General features: G+C 42.4%; 1 protein-coding gene across 3 annotated transcripts in view; it reads left to right on the top strand.

Annotated features, from left to right (window-relative positions):
* The first annotated feature begins 999 nt into the window (after positions 1-999).
* The window catches only part of LOC117753898 (matrix metalloproteinase-16-like), a 69,110-nt gene continuing 52,673 nt past the window's right edge, over positions 1,000-17,436 (top strand). Inside the window, exon 1 of one of the 3 annotated variants that reach the window (XM_034572400.1) lies at positions 1,000-1,474. In XM_034572400.1, the coding sequence (XP_034428291.1) occupies positions 1,361-1,474 (114 nt within the window). In that variant the 5' untranslated portion in view covers positions 1,000-1,360. The remainder of the gene's footprint in view (positions 1,475-17,436) is intronic. The other 2 variants (XM_034572399.1, XM_034572398.1) reach the window with 2 other exon arrangements.

The following is a 17,436-nucleotide window of genomic DNA, read 5'->3' as shown; positions in this document are numbered from 1 at the left end:
TCAAATTTGGACCTGGTGACTTGAAGCTGTTCATGCTTTTATTTTGGTAAATACATGGAAATACAGCTGTTGTCATGTGGAAAACTCCAAATATGTTGTATTTGGTTTATTTACATTAATTTGCTGACATATGAGGACAGACTGGTTTATATGAGGACAATGGTTTATATAAGGACAGCATGGTTTACAAAAGGATAGACTGGTTTTACAGGAGGATGGACTGGTTTTAGGAAGACAGAGTGGATTTTAAGGAGGACAGACTGGTTTACAAAAGGATAGACTGGTGTTACACGAGGACCGACTGGTCTTATAAGGTCAGGCTGGTTTTAAATAAAAACAGACTGATTTTATTTAAGGACAGACTGGTTTTATATGAGGTCAGACTGGTTTTATATGAGGACAGACTGGTTTTATATGAGGAAAGACTGGTTTAATATTAGAACAGACTGGTTTTATATGAGGACAGACTTGTTTTATATGAGGTCAGACTGGTTTTATATGAGGACAGACTGGTTTCATATGATAACAGACTGGTCTGATATGAGGACAGACAGATTTTGTATGAGGACAGACTGGTTTATTTAAGGTCCGACTGGTTTTAGATAAAAACAGACTGGTTTTAGATAAGGTCAGACTGGTTTTAGATAAAAACAGACTGGTTTTATATGAGGACAGACTGGTTTAATATAAAAACAGACGGGTTTTATATGAGGACAGACTGGTGGAGGACACAATGTTTTAAGGAGGACAGACTGGTTTTAGATTAAAACAGACTGGTTTTATAGGAGGAAAAACTGTTTTAAGGGGGACAGGCTGGTTTTAGATCAAACCAGACTGGTTTTATATGAGGACAGACTGGTTCTAGATAAAAACAGACTGGTTTTATATGAGAACAGACTGTTTTAAGGAGGACAGACTGGTTCTAGATGAAAACAGACTGGTTTAACATGTGGAGACACTGGTTTTAGATCAAAACAGGCTGGTTCTGTTGGACCCTCTGGAGGAGCAGTGGGATGGGGCGCTCGGTTCACGCATGCGCACTCGGTGGGAAACACGATAGAAAACGGGCAGCTATGCCGCGCGGAGCAGAAAACGGGCTGGACTCGTCCGCTTGGAACAACGGCCGCTGCACCGGAGGACCGACCCGGGGACTGCGGGACCGGGAGGCTGCTGACAGGCGTTAACAGCTCATCTTTCCCCGGGGACAACCTCCTCCTGATAACCGCGGCGGAAGCAGCCGACCCCCAGCTCCTCTCGTCCGCGGCTCGACGTCTAGGATTTTTTTGTTCGTTTCGTCTGAGAGGAAGCGACTGTAAATACAAAGCGACCCGAGGAGCAGAGCGTCCGCGGCGGCTCCACCATGGCTCCTCCGGCGCTGCGTGTGCACGGCTGCTGTGCGAGGACGCTGTGTTTGCAGCTGCTGCTGTGGATTTTATGTTCCGTGAACGGAGAGGAGCAGCCGTTCAGCGTGGAGGTAAGACCCGGGGAGAGCAGCGGCCTGCGGGGCTCCGCATCACCGCCGTGTGTCGTTGGTTCCCCAGCAGCGAGGCGTCCTCCTCCTCCTCCTCTTCCTCCTCACAGCGGTCCTCTCATGTCCCCCTCTTCCCTCCCGGGCCTGTCTGTGTCTGCTCCACTTCAACATAGCACCGTTAGAAATGAAACATGCATGTTTTATCTGTACACTGGTTTTAAACAGAGTCAGGGAACTTCAGAGTTCATGTGTGTCCACTTCACAGCAGCCTGGCAGATCCAGATGTGCCAGCCGAGGAGCACATGGTCCCACAGACTGGTCTTATAGGAGGGCAGACTGGTTTTACATGAAGACACACTGGTCTTATAGGAGGACAGACTAGTTTGAATGGGGACAGATTGGTTTATATGAGGAAAGACTGGTCTTGGAGTAGGACAGACTGGTCTTAGAGGAGGACACACTGGTTTTAATGGGGACAGATTGGTTTATATGAGGAAAGACTGGTTTTAGAGGAGGACAGACTGGTTTATATGGCAACAGACTGGTTTATTTGAGGACATACAGGGCTCATAGGAGGACAAAGTAATTTGTGTGAGGACAGACTGGTTTTAGAGAAGAGCCGATACGTTTTACTGGGGGACAGACTGGTTTATATAAGGATATGTTTGTTAGGACATACTGGTTTTAGACGAGGCAGACTGGTTTAGAGTAGACAGACTGGCTCGGACAGACTTTATTGTGTGAGGACAGACTGTGGACAGTCAGTTTAGACTCTGAAATCTTCAGTGTTCTCTGGTTATTGCCTCCCTGCACCTTCCAGGCCTCACACACTGTTATGGACTAACACAGACACCACACAGGAACATCCTGGCACGTCTGCTGACAGACATCCATGTCCTGCATCCACGTATCCACATGATTTGCGAGCTTTGGCGTGGTGCACCGTTTCCTCTGGAAGGCAGAGAGGCAGCAGATTTGGTCCAGATGCTGCAGGTCGGTCAGCTCACATGACAGAAAGAGGAAGAAAGTCAAAATTGCTGAGTGTGTGAGGACATCTTTTCCTTGTAGTCCAAAGTTATACTGTATGTCATTTCACTCTGGAACATATTGGTCCACTTTGGCTGTTCCCTCTAAGGACCATCATCATCACCACCAGCGTACTACACCACTTTATTGTAAGTTCCTGAGTTGATTACACACTCCTCTCTCTCTGTGTACCCAGGTTATTATCCTCCCCCAGTCCTGGTGTCTCTCGTCTCTGTCTCAGCGTAGACGTGGTCACAGCAATCTGATCCCTGTCCCTACTTGTTCTTTACACACCTTGGGATTGTAGTAAATCCGTCTGTGGCGTGCAAGTCACTTGAAAGTTTATAAGTGAGACATGTGTATTATGAGGTTGAAGTGATGTGGATGGGGCAGCGTCCTGTTCAGAGTCAAGACTCCGCTGTGGTCACACTTATCAGAGCTTTATGAGTTTCAAGTGTGTGAGCCTCACATGAGGAATCAAACCATCCTCGTCCGGAGGAGAGAGAGACTGAGAGAGCTCCTGGAGAGACCGTTAGTCTGACTCACAGCTGTTGAGGCTGGAGCTTTAAACTGAGCACTTGTTCCAGAAGGAGACGTTGCTGGGGAAGAGTGACAGTAAACCTTGAAGGTGTGTGTGCATATCAGCGGCGGCTGAAGCAGGGCGCAGTCACAGCCTGAAACACGTCTCATATAGTCAGTGCAGTGTAAACACTGTTGCTGCCACATGGACAAGTACAGTAGAGTTGTGCTGCCGTTACAGAGCGTTACAGAGCCACGTTGTTAACGGCTGCTGCTCTGAAAACATGTTGAGGTTGGAGGGATTCCCCTGGAGACACTTACTGGACTGACTCTGACTGTGTGTGTGTGTTTGTCTCATAAACCACAGGTTACAGATGTAGTAATGAAGACAGATGTGTATTACTGAGGTGGGAGGTATCAGAACTTCAGAACTTGCCCTGTACTTGCAGATCTGACTTAAGGGATTTCATATTGATTCATCCCAAATAACGTAAACCCCTTTTCCACTGGTCAAAAAACCCTACTAAAGGGTAATTTATGCCGCCTTTACCTACGAATAGAGATACGTCTGTTTCAAAAGATATCACCATCACTGCCTGCCTACTTCCATGTGTCTTTTACATTGACATGGTTCTTGAGCACTACATCCATTAGAGGGCAGCACAGAGTGGAGAGTTTCTGACATCTACAAACGTGTCATAAACGGGCGAGGTAACTTCAATAGAATCATATTTCGCTTCAACAGTTGGCTACACTGCCCCCAATGATCTCTGGTGGTACTGCATCTGTTTTGTTCATATCCGTAAGGAAATAGACGCAGAGTATGGAGAGAGGGCTCCGTCCGTTTTCATATACGTATCTAACGTTGAGAATAAATTAGCCTTAATACCCACTAACATCTGAATTCGACATTCAATCCCAGGTCAAATTTTGTTTTTGTTTTTATCGGCTCTGGCTCAGATCGTCAGCTGTTTGTTTTTCTTTCTCCGCATCGAGCAATATGCACTAGCAAGACAGCAAGGTTTCTGACACGCTGTTATCGCGGGTGTTCGTGACATCGAACATGACTCATAAAAAATACTGAAAAGACAATTATGGAGCTAAATTAATGCCAAAACTTAAAAAACGAATTGCCTACCATTGCAAATACATAACACCATTAACAAACACATACATTTTGTTTTTGTTTGACAAAATACAAATGACAAACAAATACACAACATATTTCTAATAAATGATGATTCGGAAACAAATAGCTTTTCTGTATTTCATTCAAGTAAAAAAAAAAATCTTACATGTACAAAAATGTATTTTTAACCACACTGTGTTTTTGTTTGTATGTTAAGATTTGGCATGAATTTAGCTCCATAGAAACTCCTATATTGACAGTGGGAAAGGAGTCAATCGCTTTTTATTTTTTAAACTGCGTATACCCACTAATTTTGGTGTAAAAGACTTATAATGTAACATTTAATGCTCCTTAATGCAAGGCCACACAGTGTGGGTGGCCTCGACTCATTATTATCATTATTTGGTTATGTAACACAGAGTAATTAAGAGATAATGGATGTTTAATCTGTTTTTCCTGTCTGTGTTTGAGGATGAAATTACACTTCATAATAAAGCACATCCTGATCCGTGCTCGGCTCTCCTCTTGTTTCGTGGACGGTGGAGGTTCTCCGCTCTCTGGTGCTTTGAGGTTTTCACTTTTATGATGTGTGTGTAGCAGTTAACAGGTTTCAGGCCCAGTGAGCTGCTGAAACTCTTGGTCCTGTGCAGTGGGCTGATTCTTCGCCTGCAGTTTAAGCGTTGAGTGCAGGCACCATGTGACTCATGCTGCATGTACCGTACATTAGGTGTAATTGGAGTGAAATGGGGACATACTCATCCTGAACGCCGCTGCGGCTCTGCTGTTTTTGTTGCCCGAGCCCCCTACTCTTTCCACTGCTGGATTTCAGATATTTAGATCTGTCTACCCACAGTAACCTTCTCCAGAAAACACAGCAGCACTATCAGCAGCAGCAGCAGCACTGACGGCACTGAGGCCTTGTGAGCGTGTCACTGCCTCACTCAGTACTGGACGGAGACTTCAGGTGTCACACTCACTGTTTGAGTCATTGTACCGAGCTCAGCAGGGACAAGGCTCAGATAATCTGCTGCACAACAGAGGGGGGGACAAAGCTTCTGCCGCGTCCCTGTCTGTGGACATACATCTGTCTGTCTGTCTTTGGATAGACGTCTGTCTGTTTATCTGTCTCTCTCCTTGTCTGTCTTTCTCTATCTCTCTCTGTCTCTGCCTCTTGTCTTTCTCTTTGTCTGTCTGTCTCTCTCGATCTGCTCTTGTCTCTTTGTCTTTTCTCTCCCTGTCTCTCTCCATCTCTCTGTTTGTCTTTTGGCTGTTTTTTTCTGGCTCCTAGTCCATTTGTATTTCTGTCTGTCTTTTTGTCTAATTATTTTCGTTATCAATGTGCTCATTATTCTTTCAGTTAATTGATTGGTTGTTTGGAATAGTAAACAACCAAAATGAACATGATTTATTCTGCAGAGCTTTTTGTAGCTTTTTGACATGGTCACCATTGATTGATCAATAATCAATTTGTGGTGGATCATTTTTCTTTCAGTTGACCAAAGGTTTCAGCACGACACAAAGACTTTGGTCCAGATGTAGAAATACACACCTCTGTTTTTGACTTGTAGTCCTAAGTATTCAGACACAGTCATAATAACAGTTAAACCTGGTAATGAGAAATGATTGAAGCCGTTAAACTGTGTGTTTTGTGTATTAGTGCAGATATACATAACACACTCATTAATATAAATGTATTAGTGTTGGCCACACCATTGTAAATACTGAGTCGGTGCAGATCACTCAGTGCTGTTGTCACTATGTGGAGAATGTCGGAGCTTCCTTCCTGTCACAGCTCAGGTTACCAGCCGCCACGTTCAGCCTCTGAGTGGCATCTGGGTAATAACACCTGGAGTGAATATTGGTGTGTATGTGTACTCGTTTTCGTTATCTCTTTAGGACTTATTCCAGCATAAAGTGTGAGTGTAGACAGCTTCTCTCACTTCCAGGGATGTTTGTTCTCACGTCTCAGTCTTCGTGCATGTGTGTGTGTGTGTTTATATGTCTTTATATATGTTGATCTGTGTTTGTGTCTCCCTCTTCCCTGTCATATTTGACATGAACCAGCGTCTTCGCGGTCCTCCCTGTCCTCGTCTCTGTCTCCGGTTACCACTGTCCTGTGTGTCACTAAAGACTTTGAATGAGGCTGAAACTTAACTGTACATTATTCACAGTGATCGTATTTGCTGCTTTTGTGCTGCATTTCCCACAAGTGTCTTGGCAGTCAGTCAGCGCACACAGTGCTGCTGCGTTATTCCTTGAATTATCTCTTAATGTAGTTTGAATGCTCCTTTTCTTTCCTGTGTCACACTCTCTGGCTCCATATGCATTTGTCTTTTATTCAGATAGATGACAGGGTGTCTAACTGTTGTTGATCTTGAAGATTGCCTGAGGGCCATAGCGTCATCTATCTTTGATGAAAGGAAAATGCATATGAAGCCAGAGCGTGCTCTCAAGTCTATACTCAGCCGTCAGCACCTCAAAACAACACTTGTGGTGTGTTACTATACCTTTTCTTTCCTCTCCCAGTGTTTATCAGCACTTGTGTTTACTGCTCAACTATGCTCACATTCATTATGCAATGCTTCTTCTGCAGCAGCACTTTTGGCATAATTATAAAGTGTAGAAGTGTTAAATCTATCATTCTCAGCCTCTTTTATTTACATGAGAATATTAGTCTCTTTTTGTGTGCACTGTTCAGCATATATGGATTTTTGGGGGCTGATGCTAATGTTGATATTAGGGTGTAAAACTGCGTTACAGCTTAGTCAGCAGATATAAAACAAAATAGACTTTATTGTCTTAGTGGAAAATTTGCCTGGACATCACAGTGTTGACAGTATGACAAACACAAATGCATTTATTTATCACACATTCATCCAAATAAATACAATTTTTTTTGCAATATAACAGTGATAAACAACAATATATACATTATTTATTCATCCACTAGATACTGCTTATCCTTTGAGGGAAGCGGGGGGAGCAGGAGCCAATCCCAGCTGACAAGTGGGCAAGACATGGACATGGCTTTTTTGGGCCAATGCTGATGCTGATATTATATATATTATAGTTTGCGAGAGTGATGCTGATAGGTTTAGGGTTGATGCTGATATATATATATCAGCATCAGTATCGCAGTTCTCATGTCTACAAACATAACAACAATACCGATATGCCCATTAAAAGGCTCACATAGGGTGATTTCGATTTATTTATGAAATAACTTGCACAGTTCAAGCCTTTTATTCTGGAAATAATCACACTCTTATTTTGAACAAAGGAGAAATGTATTTGTTGCAGCCACGTTTTGTTTTCCTCCATGAACTGCATGAGTTCTCTTCCTGTGTCGGACTGCATGCAGGTGCATTTATACAGTGTGTTTATACTTGTGTGCTCCATTCTCGTTTCTTACTCAGCAATCATGGATTGCACACACACACACACACACACACACACACACACACACACACACACACACACACACACACACACACACACACACACACACACACACACACACACACACACACACACACACACACACACACACACACACAGCGCTCTTGACGTCATTTGGCTTTGGTAGGAGAGCAGATTTGTGAGCCACCGGGGTGTCTGTGTCAGTCTGTTCACCCAATCCTAGAGAAATACAACAACACCTGCACTGACCTAAATGATTCATGATCACACACAAGCAGACGCACACAGATCTGTGTCATTGGTCACAGCTTACTGAGCTGTTAAATCTTTAATGTGACTGACAACTGCAGCATTACATGCTGTCAATTAAGCTGTTGACAGAAATATACGTGTGTGTGCGCATATTTATGCAGTTTTGTGATTCATGGAAACTGTTGCAGTCTATAATTGCAATCTTTGAACCTTGTGTTTGCAGCAGTGTGAATATGTAATTGTGGAAACCTGAACCCCTCATGGAAGTTTTGTGTGGCTGAGATCGTACTGCAGAGGGAGTCGGCTCTGAGAACGTCGGCCGGTGTCAGACATCACGATCCAGACATTTCTTTTTTAACATCTGAAGTCGTGGAAATGCTGTGCACCGTCCCTGCAGAGGGTTTAGTGTCAGAGGTTCGGTTCGGATCAGTATGTGTGATCAGGCTGTGACATTTTTGGGTGACATTTTTGTGACCTTTTGTCCTAATGGAGCCACTCAGATGCTGAACATCGCATGCATAAAGCATTTCTTCAGTGTGTGTGTCAGTGTGTGTAGGCTTAATAAGAAGCAATGCATTGTTCAGCCTCTGCAATAATCACATTGCATCTGAGTCAGCTGACGGCTTTGGTGTCATTAGAAGTGATGTTGAGTCTTATGCAAATTCAAAATTTTACAGCATGAATCTCGGGTCCAGCAGTTTAAAGTTTGTGTGTGGGTTTGTGGTTACTGGTGTGGGCAGAATGGCTATGGTTGCCTTGACGACCCTGGCACGATTGCCAGTGGTTCAGCGTGTAACCGTTGAATAATTCACGGCGGTCTGATGCTGCAGGCTTTCCCGAGAGGCCGGGATCACATTCCCACGAGTCACCTGTACCCCCACACCTCTCTCTTTTACTGCATGGATGGGTTAAAGTAATATCTCTGCTGTCCTGAATACTTAAAAAGCTAGCTGCTTTTAAATTCTTTATTCAGATGGTGTTGAACTAGTGGCAACTGCTCCTTTTTTATCTTCTGTAGTGTAACCTCTGACTGGTTGAACTCAGAAATACTATCACAATGCAAGAAATATTTGTCTTGATAGTCTCGATATATACCAATATAATTTCTTCTTCATCCTCCTCCTAAAGTCAATAATAATAATATGGGCTGTAATTTGTGGTGGGGGCCAAATCAAATCAAGATCTTTTCAACACACAATTATGATCCATGATCCGAATTATGATCTCTCTTCCTCAGTTTGAAATGTACTGTTGAGGATATTTAGACTCCAGCCTCTAGACTAACCCATTTACGCTCTTTTTTAAAACAGACACTATAAAATCACATGTTCATCCAAAGTAGCATCTCTGTTTTTAAATCCCACGTTGTCCACAGCTTTGAATGGCTCTATATCCTCAGTTCAGATGCCCTGATTCACTTCTTTCCATCTTTTTCTGCTTTTATGGTATTGTTTCGATGCCCTAATGTGTCGGTCAGAGGAAAGAGTTAATGCTCTGGGTTCTTGTGAGATAAAGATGAGTGGGGTTGTACGGATGTTAGTGTAAGACTTTCTGCATGTTCCCTTTGGACGCTGTCTGGTGGTTAAATTGTCATATCAGCTTCAGAAGCGTCAACCGTTGGCCAACAAAGTTAAGAGATAACTTTGCCTCGAGAAAAACTACTGATGTCAAGTCCAGCTCCTAATTGACCATGCTGCTAGTTCACTTTTAACTATTTTTCAAATGCGACACTCAGTAAAGACACCCCTATGATAGTGACATGGATATAGTTTGAATCAGCACAGCCATCCAGTAAGTGGTCATTTCTTTGGTTTGTGAGTGTAGCCTTGGTCTACGTTAAGGTAGGCCCAGTGTGAATGTCATAAAATGTCATGATCGTACTGAGTAGTGAACGACACCCGGATCTTCTGAATTATAAAGGAATGTATGTAGAGACAAGAACTAGCATGACCTGCACAAAGTGAAGAAATCTGCTTAATCTTAAAGATACATGTGATATAATGGGAGCTGTATTTGACAGATTTCAGGACAAAGAGACTGGAGCAACTAGATTAAAAACCAAAACCAAAGCCAAACGTGTTTTTGGCTAACTAATTCATATATACAATACAGTCTGTATGTAAACAGCCTCAGTATATATTATATGGAAAATTTAAGTTTTACATAAAGGAGGAATGGGAAATGTTAAAACAGTCCTTCAGCATTATGACGGTCTTCCTATTTTATCTATAACAACTCTGACTGCAGGCTGTTTAAAAACATGAAATACAAGCCTAGTTAAATGTAAGATACATTATAAGCCTCTTCATGGGTCCAAGAAGAGCTGACTCCTGCTCTAATTCAACTTTTGTATGTATATTTAAAGTCGTATAAACCTGCAGGATATTAATACTGTTAAATATACGAGGTAATAAACCTCTAGAGCAGCTTAGGCCTGTCAACACCCTTCACTCCCTGGTTGAAACATTCATTGCTGGGCTGTGACAAACCTGCTCTGATTACCTCCAGTATTTTCTGTGTGCGCCACAGATGCAAGGTGTTATGTGAAGTGTTGTCACCGAAATGGACGTGTGAACTCAACTCGTACAGCAGAGCGACAACGTGTCCCCTGGACACACTTCTGCAGTGTGTTTTCTTAAAATACAGTGTGTTGAGCTCTTTGGGACACTGCATGAATCACCTGCTGTAATGTTGTAGTCTTGCGTCAAACAAACAAACCTTCAGACAACATGTCGTTGCTTCCTGGACCGGTAAATAACCCTGTATTTAATTCAGTGTAACTCCTGACTATAGATGCACCCAACCAATCTTATTTCCAATAGTGATACCGTGGCTTAGTTTTTTCCTAAGTTCAATCAGTGTTGCAAATATTTTGAAAAGAAAACTTAGGGCTCCACATGTTCTACGTATTGAACTATCCATACCTATTCAGCATGACTCTTTCATGGATTCTCAGTCCAATTGAAGGGCAGAATTGAAGTTTTTTTCACAATTGGTTGCATGTGAACAAGGTTCCTTTTAGGCAACATTTTAAATGAGACCTGTAGGATAAAGTGATTTGGATGAAAATGATATTTCTAATGGAAGCAAACTTGACAACACAATTCATTCAAGGACAGTTACAAATACTCTTACAGATTGTGGCTGTGATAAACAGGGTAATCTCAGTGAATTGTTTTTCTTTCACACTCAATTGATAAAGTCACTCTAAAGTCAAACTTCATCTCTGTGTCCACCACTGTCCATCAAAAGTTAATGCACTTGTGATCTGTAACCTGAGGAGACCGAGCTCCCGTCAGCTGTTCAGCCACCGCGCGCTATCAGCACGTTGTCATGCCGACCGGGTTCCCTGAGGCGCGCCTCATCCATAATAGAGTGACTCCACCACCTCGCAGCTTTGTCCTTTTGATGGCTCCCATTGGGCAATCAGCCCGCCTCCTGCTCATCAGGTGGTGGGCAAAGCTGGTTGAGGTGGTCCGGGGACACAAGCGCTGCCAGTTCACCTCAGTTCAGTGCTCGTGTGAGGCATCTGCAACAAGACAAGGCCTGTGAGTCACTCCAGTACACTGCTGTCCCTTTCACTGAGCAAGACGCATGTTACAGGATGAACCCTAAAACCTGGTTCCAAACTGGAACTGGTTCTAAAATATTAACAAAGCACTTGCTACTTTTGTCATTCCTAGAAGAAGTGAGCAAACACACACACAGAGCGGAGATGCCCCAGAAAAGGAAAATGACAACAGGTTCAAGTGAGCTAAGTTACATCTGTGTTCATTACATTGAGTGCAATAAAACCATTTTGAGTTAAAAGCTAATGAGAGTAATTTATGTGAGCACCTGTTCAACAAACACACATCTGAAGAAAATCAATGTTTCCAGCTTTGCCCACAGTCTCCATCCACCACAGAACGTTTTACCCATAATGAGCTTGTTAGGCTAAAAGCAAATTGTTATGACCAAGCTAGAACTAAATCTGCCCATCTGCATTCTAACTGTCTGACCTAATTAGCATCGTTTATTAACTTCTGGCAAAATTCTTCACTCAGTTGGGTAATTTCAGGCCTACAACTGTTTTTTTTTGTAAGGATTACAGTTTTACAGTAGTTTCCAGGGAGATGCCTTCAACTTTTATTGACTTGGCTTTTCTAAACATGATTGTTAATGTTCGCGGAACAACACTTGTTGTGTGTGTAGCTCAAAGTATATATGTAGTTGGATGAGAGCCTTAATGAAAACACGTGGTCGTGTAAATGCACTCAAGTGTCCTTTCTATAGAGCGACTATGAGGACCAAGAATTAAAACAAGTTGTGCACTGTGTGCGAAAGGTTGAGGAAGAAATGTAGCCTGTGAAGCAGTGTAGAGCAGTGAGTTCAGGCTCTTCCAACATCACATGCATGGGAGAGCTGTACTTCAGAGTGAAGTGAAATCAAGTGTGGAGAAGCCAGAAATAGACGCATTTTAGCCTCCTTATCTTTCCCTGATTTCTGAAAAACTTTAACCTCATTCTAGCTCTACTCCTTCAGGAAGTGCTGGGTATTTTTCTAAACACATCATTATCAGATTATACAGGAGGAACCGGTTTAAATCAGTAGAGTCCTGGTTGGGCTGAATGGTACAAACAAACAACGCCAACATTTTTCAATAATTTCTGCTTTATTCAATCAGAAGCTTTTTTATCATGACAGAACCACATCAATATACTCAACATATAATCTCTGTCAGAACTGTAGCTGCATTTCGGTCTTTGAGATACGTGCTAACACCAGATGTTTTTCACCTGTCGACAGAGCCAATTTTGGACAGAGCCAGGCTGCCTGTTTCCAAGCGATGCTAAGCTAAGATACAACCAGCTGCTTCTCGTAGCTACACATTTTACAGATGAGACTTGTTCTCATCTGTTTTCCAGTGTTTCTTTGGATTTCTTTTGGTTTGCTTTCAGACTGTTTTGGCAAAGAACATCATTTTCTGCTTTGATCCAGGAAACTGAATTACAGATGTGAACATACTGTGAGGCACTTGTAATGCAGCACTATGGTTACCCATAGGGATGTTCATTTTGAAGTCTTAGTGACACTTGTTAAACCACCAACCATTAAACAACAACATAAAAAAGTTATATTTAGAAAGAATGAGTGTCTACGCAACATTTCAAGCAGTCAAGCAGACAAACAGGCCCACACAGTGTTCTCTGCTGCCATTGTTAGTTTCATAATTATTGATAACGTTTTTTGTACACTTCTGATAAGGACATAAAAGATCCACCCCCTCTCTTTCTGTAACAAACCCATCGTCACGTCTCTTATTGTTGGACTGTCAATTGGCAGGACCAGGAGAAATCTTGCTGCATCTGTGGCCCCGGTGGACTGTCAAAACATCTGTCAAGTTTTTACCATCCTCAGCAAGCAGGCAGACCTCTTCATTACACCTGCCCTCTCTTCACTCTGGGGCTCAGAAGAGTGAACTGTGCAAATGTTTATTAGGCAATCACAAAAATCTACCTGAATAAACAGGCAGGTCTACCTCAGTCCTCAGCATTGCAACATGTCCACAAGCTGGGGGGTTAGTCTGGTTACAGTGTGACAGAGAATATCCACTCCTAAGGTACCATTGCCCCACACGACCTATGTGTCATTGTCAGGATGGCTGTGGCTTAGGGGGTAGAGCGGGTAGTCCTCTAACCAGAAGGTCGGGCAAGTGTCCTTGGTCAAGATACTAAACCCCAAATTGCCCCTGACAGCGGTGCCACTCTCATACATGAACTGTATGAATGTGTGTGTGTGAATGGGTGGTCATAAAGACTAGAAAAGCGCCATATAAATACAGACTATTTACCATTGTTATTAGACCAACGAGTCCATAGTTGCCGTACTGGTCGGCACTGTCTTCTCTGACAAGCTCCCTCATTACCCTGTTGTTGAGTAAGGTCTGTCTTATGTGCAGCTGTGGCTGAGGGGGTAGAGCAGTCGTCCTCCAACCAGAAGGTCGGTGTACAGAATCCCAGCCCATGATGACGTTACCTTGGGCAAGATGCTGAACCCTGAATGGCCCCTCATAGATGTTGAATTCTTTAGATAAAAGCATCAGCTAAATGACATGTAATGTTATGTAATGTAAAAAGGAGGCTGTCAAGCTGCAGCCTCCTGCTCCTTACATTGGCAGAACACAGAGAACCACAGATCACAGAGCAAGAGAGTGGATCAATGAAGAAGAGAGGAGAGCAGTTGAGAGGGAGGGTCAGGAAAGAGCAAAGAGTGAAACCCAGTTTCAGAAAAAAATATTTAAGATCCATTGTTCTCTCTGAAGGATTAAAAGAAGATCGAAGCGGCGAAACACCCAGATGCACCTGAGCAGCCAGCTGTGGACTGTAGTTCAGGTAGTTGTTATTATCTGCTGTGGTGTTTCAGCTCTGTTTTTGTGTATGATAGTACCGACCCTCTGCTCTAACTTGAGCTCCCTCTAGTGTCTCTGCCTCTCACCAATAAGAAGTCAGAAGTCAAACTTTGAAAGTTTCTGCAATACTAATAGATTTGTGCTTTGTGTGTTTTGATGCAATGGCAGCCGTTTTGACCGTCTGACATTTCTAGGTTTTCTCTGTCATGGTTGTGTAAAGATTGCATTTACATCTTGCCAACTTTTGACATTTCTTTTAACGTTTGCTCACTTGTAAATGTTAACAGGAGTTGTTACATTTTTAGGTCAGGATTCCCTCATTGTTCATAGTTTCTGAGGTTTTTACTAGGAGCTGAATTATCCTCAAAGGTATTCTCCTCTCCAAGACAATCGTAAACTCTGATTGGTAAAACCACGGATTGAAGCAGCTTCAAGTCTAAAATCTGTGCTTCTCTTACAGTCCTGGTCGCACATAGGTCAGTGTTAAGTTAGCGAAAGTTAAGCTCAAGAAGTTAATTGACTGCAGTCTTGGTTGAAATATTCATGAGGTTAAAAAAAAGTGTTGCTTCTGGTAGTGAGTTAAGGAGCCAATTTCCCTGGGCCCTAATGCCAGGTTACTGAAGTTCAGTTCCGAGTCAAAGCTGACATTGAGGGTTCCTGCCCACTGGCTCAGGTCAATTCCCGGGGAAATTTATCTTATGGGTTGTTTCTCTCTCTGAGCCTTAAGACCTATTACAACAATGTTTTTTTAATCCTGGTTGAGCTTTAAAAAGTTTTAATAAATCTAAAATACATATAAAAGATAGTCCATGTGTCATCAAGTTTACGAAGGCATAAAGCAGAACTGGGAATCTGATGACACAGCAATGGGCTAAAAAGTAGTAGCACTAAATTTGAACCCTGGGGAACCCCACAAGTTGGCAGATTTCGCATAAATGATCATTAATTTCTACAAGGAACACAAAGCAGTGAATTGCACTGATTCAGCCCTAGTAGGACATTGCTCAGTATATATTTTATATCCATATCTCCATGAAAAATGCTCAGAAACAGTTTTGAGGATAAATAGCTGCATTCTGATTAATCTGAGAGAGAGTAAGCAGAACAGTTATATTGAAATCAGTTTCTGCTGTCTTCTCCGAGAGTAGTTTTTGTGCTGTCTTGCTGTTTCCAGTGCAGACCTGTATATAAAGAACCTGTGTGACAGCGACACCCTCCTGCCGGCCTCCATCTCTTACACTGAATAGCCCCTCACTAATGTCCAGTGTCCTGATGACAACAGCCTCTGCTTCTTCCTCCTCTCATGGCTCCAATTCATATCTGTATGTGATAGTGGGTGCATTGTCTGGGAGCACAAACACGACATACAGCCCCACTTACTGCCCCATTATATTAAAGACATCTCTCTGTTTCCTCTCATCCCTTTGTGGGCCGCAAGATGTTTTGCAGAAATTCAATACATTTTTAAAACAATTACAAATGTTGTACTATAACCATAATCATTAATATACAACATGTCATTAGGCTTTCGATTTTCTTTGTCCCCACGTGACCCCTGTGATGATAATGACGGATTAGCGACACAATCAGTTGCAGCAGGTTAATTGACAGCACCACAGGAAACATTGTGGCATGTCCATGCGGGTGATTTCTTTTGCAAACTAGCTCAAATCAATACCCTTTATATGCTTCATCCACCTCTGGGGATAATGGAGGTCCCATATGGAGTTTATTTTCTATCTTTATTCAGGAGCGCAGTCTTTTATTTTGAGAGAGCTATTGCTTCATTTCACGCTCATATTTTTAAAGCATTCCATCAAAGCCTTGCCCTCTCTCTCTCTCAAAGAGTCCCTGCTCACTTGCAAATTTGCTCTGCTCCTGCTCAAAACAGTTTGTCTGCACTCAGACATACAGTTGCTGCACAGGCAGCAGTGACAGTATTACTGTTTGGCTCAATATGCAGTGCCACGTCTAAAGTGTGTACGTGTTTTTTGCCTAGAAGCAGCAGGAAATTCACCAGGGCAGAGCCAAATGTGGAAACAACATGAAAGCCCCAGTGTCAGAGAGGAGACACGAGGGAGGGACATGTGAGATGTGAGCAGAGATGATTACAGGACAGGGAAGAGGAACAGGGAGATCTGAGATGGCTGAAAAATACCAAGGGTCAGTTATGTCAAGCTTACATCGTGGCCTATAGTCTTACACATAGGAAAAGTGTGGATGTGTGTGGTCCATGTCTAGGGCCATATCTGTTTACACATTTATATTATGTGTAAACAAACCTTATGGGGACAAAAAGCAAGTCCCCACAAGGAAGAAAAGTTTAGAGTAGGATCTGGTGAGAGTAAGGTTAGGTTTAGGTTAAAGATACGTTTTGGTAGAAGTTAGTTAATTAGTTTATGGCTAGGTTAAAATTATGTTAGGTTTAGGTTAAGTTTTGGTTATAGTTGGATTTAGATTTAGGTTAAAACTAGGTAAAGTTATGGTAGGTTTAGGGTTAGGTACTTTTTTAGATTAGGTTAAAGTTAGATTTAGGTTAGGGGTTAAAATTATGTTTGGTTTAGTTAAGGGTTAGGATTAGGTTATGGTTAAAGTTAAAGTTATAAGTAGGTTATGGCTAGGTTTAAAATTATGCTAAATTAGGTCTAGATCAAGGTGTGGTCAGGTTTAGATTAGGGTTAGTATTGTGAATCTGTGATCAATTTGGACATTCACCAGGAAGAATTCAGTTGCCGCTTAGCAGCTTTCATACCCAGAGGTGAACAGTGTAAAAACCTGACACACATCATAAAGTTATTAACACTCACCGAGCACAAAGTAGAGATACAAACATGGAGGCTGTTGGTGATTCATGAAAGATAAAAAGTCTAGACAGTGAAGGAGGGAAAAGGTGCAGGACAGAATGATGAGGAACTCCGGGCATGAAGGGAGGTGTGAGGAAATGTGATGGAAATTGGACGTGATAAGTCACCGCTCCACAGTGTGTTAGGGTGACGGTCACAACACAGGTAAACTGCAGAGCTTCCTGTCTTCCTCTCTACTCAAACAGCAGCAGAGACTGGATGCACAAAGAAAAGTCTTTTTTATCTGACTCTTGGAGACAAAAGCAAGTTTTTATTCTGAAATGCATATATATATATAGGTAACATTTGTAATATAGATGATTTTTACTTCATAAAGATGTTCCTTGGATATAGTTTTGCTACTCATAAAAACTCAGAGGTAACA

Source organism: Hippoglossus hippoglossus, chromosome 20 (genome assembly GCF_009819705.1).
Source record: "Hippoglossus hippoglossus isolate fHipHip1 chromosome 20, fHipHip1.pri, whole genome shotgun sequence".
NCBI lineage: Eukaryota > Metazoa > Chordata > Actinopteri > Pleuronectiformes > Pleuronectidae > Hippoglossus > Hippoglossus hippoglossus.
Note: the sequence above shows the minus strand (reverse complement) of the source record. Positions and strands in the feature narration are given on the sequence as shown.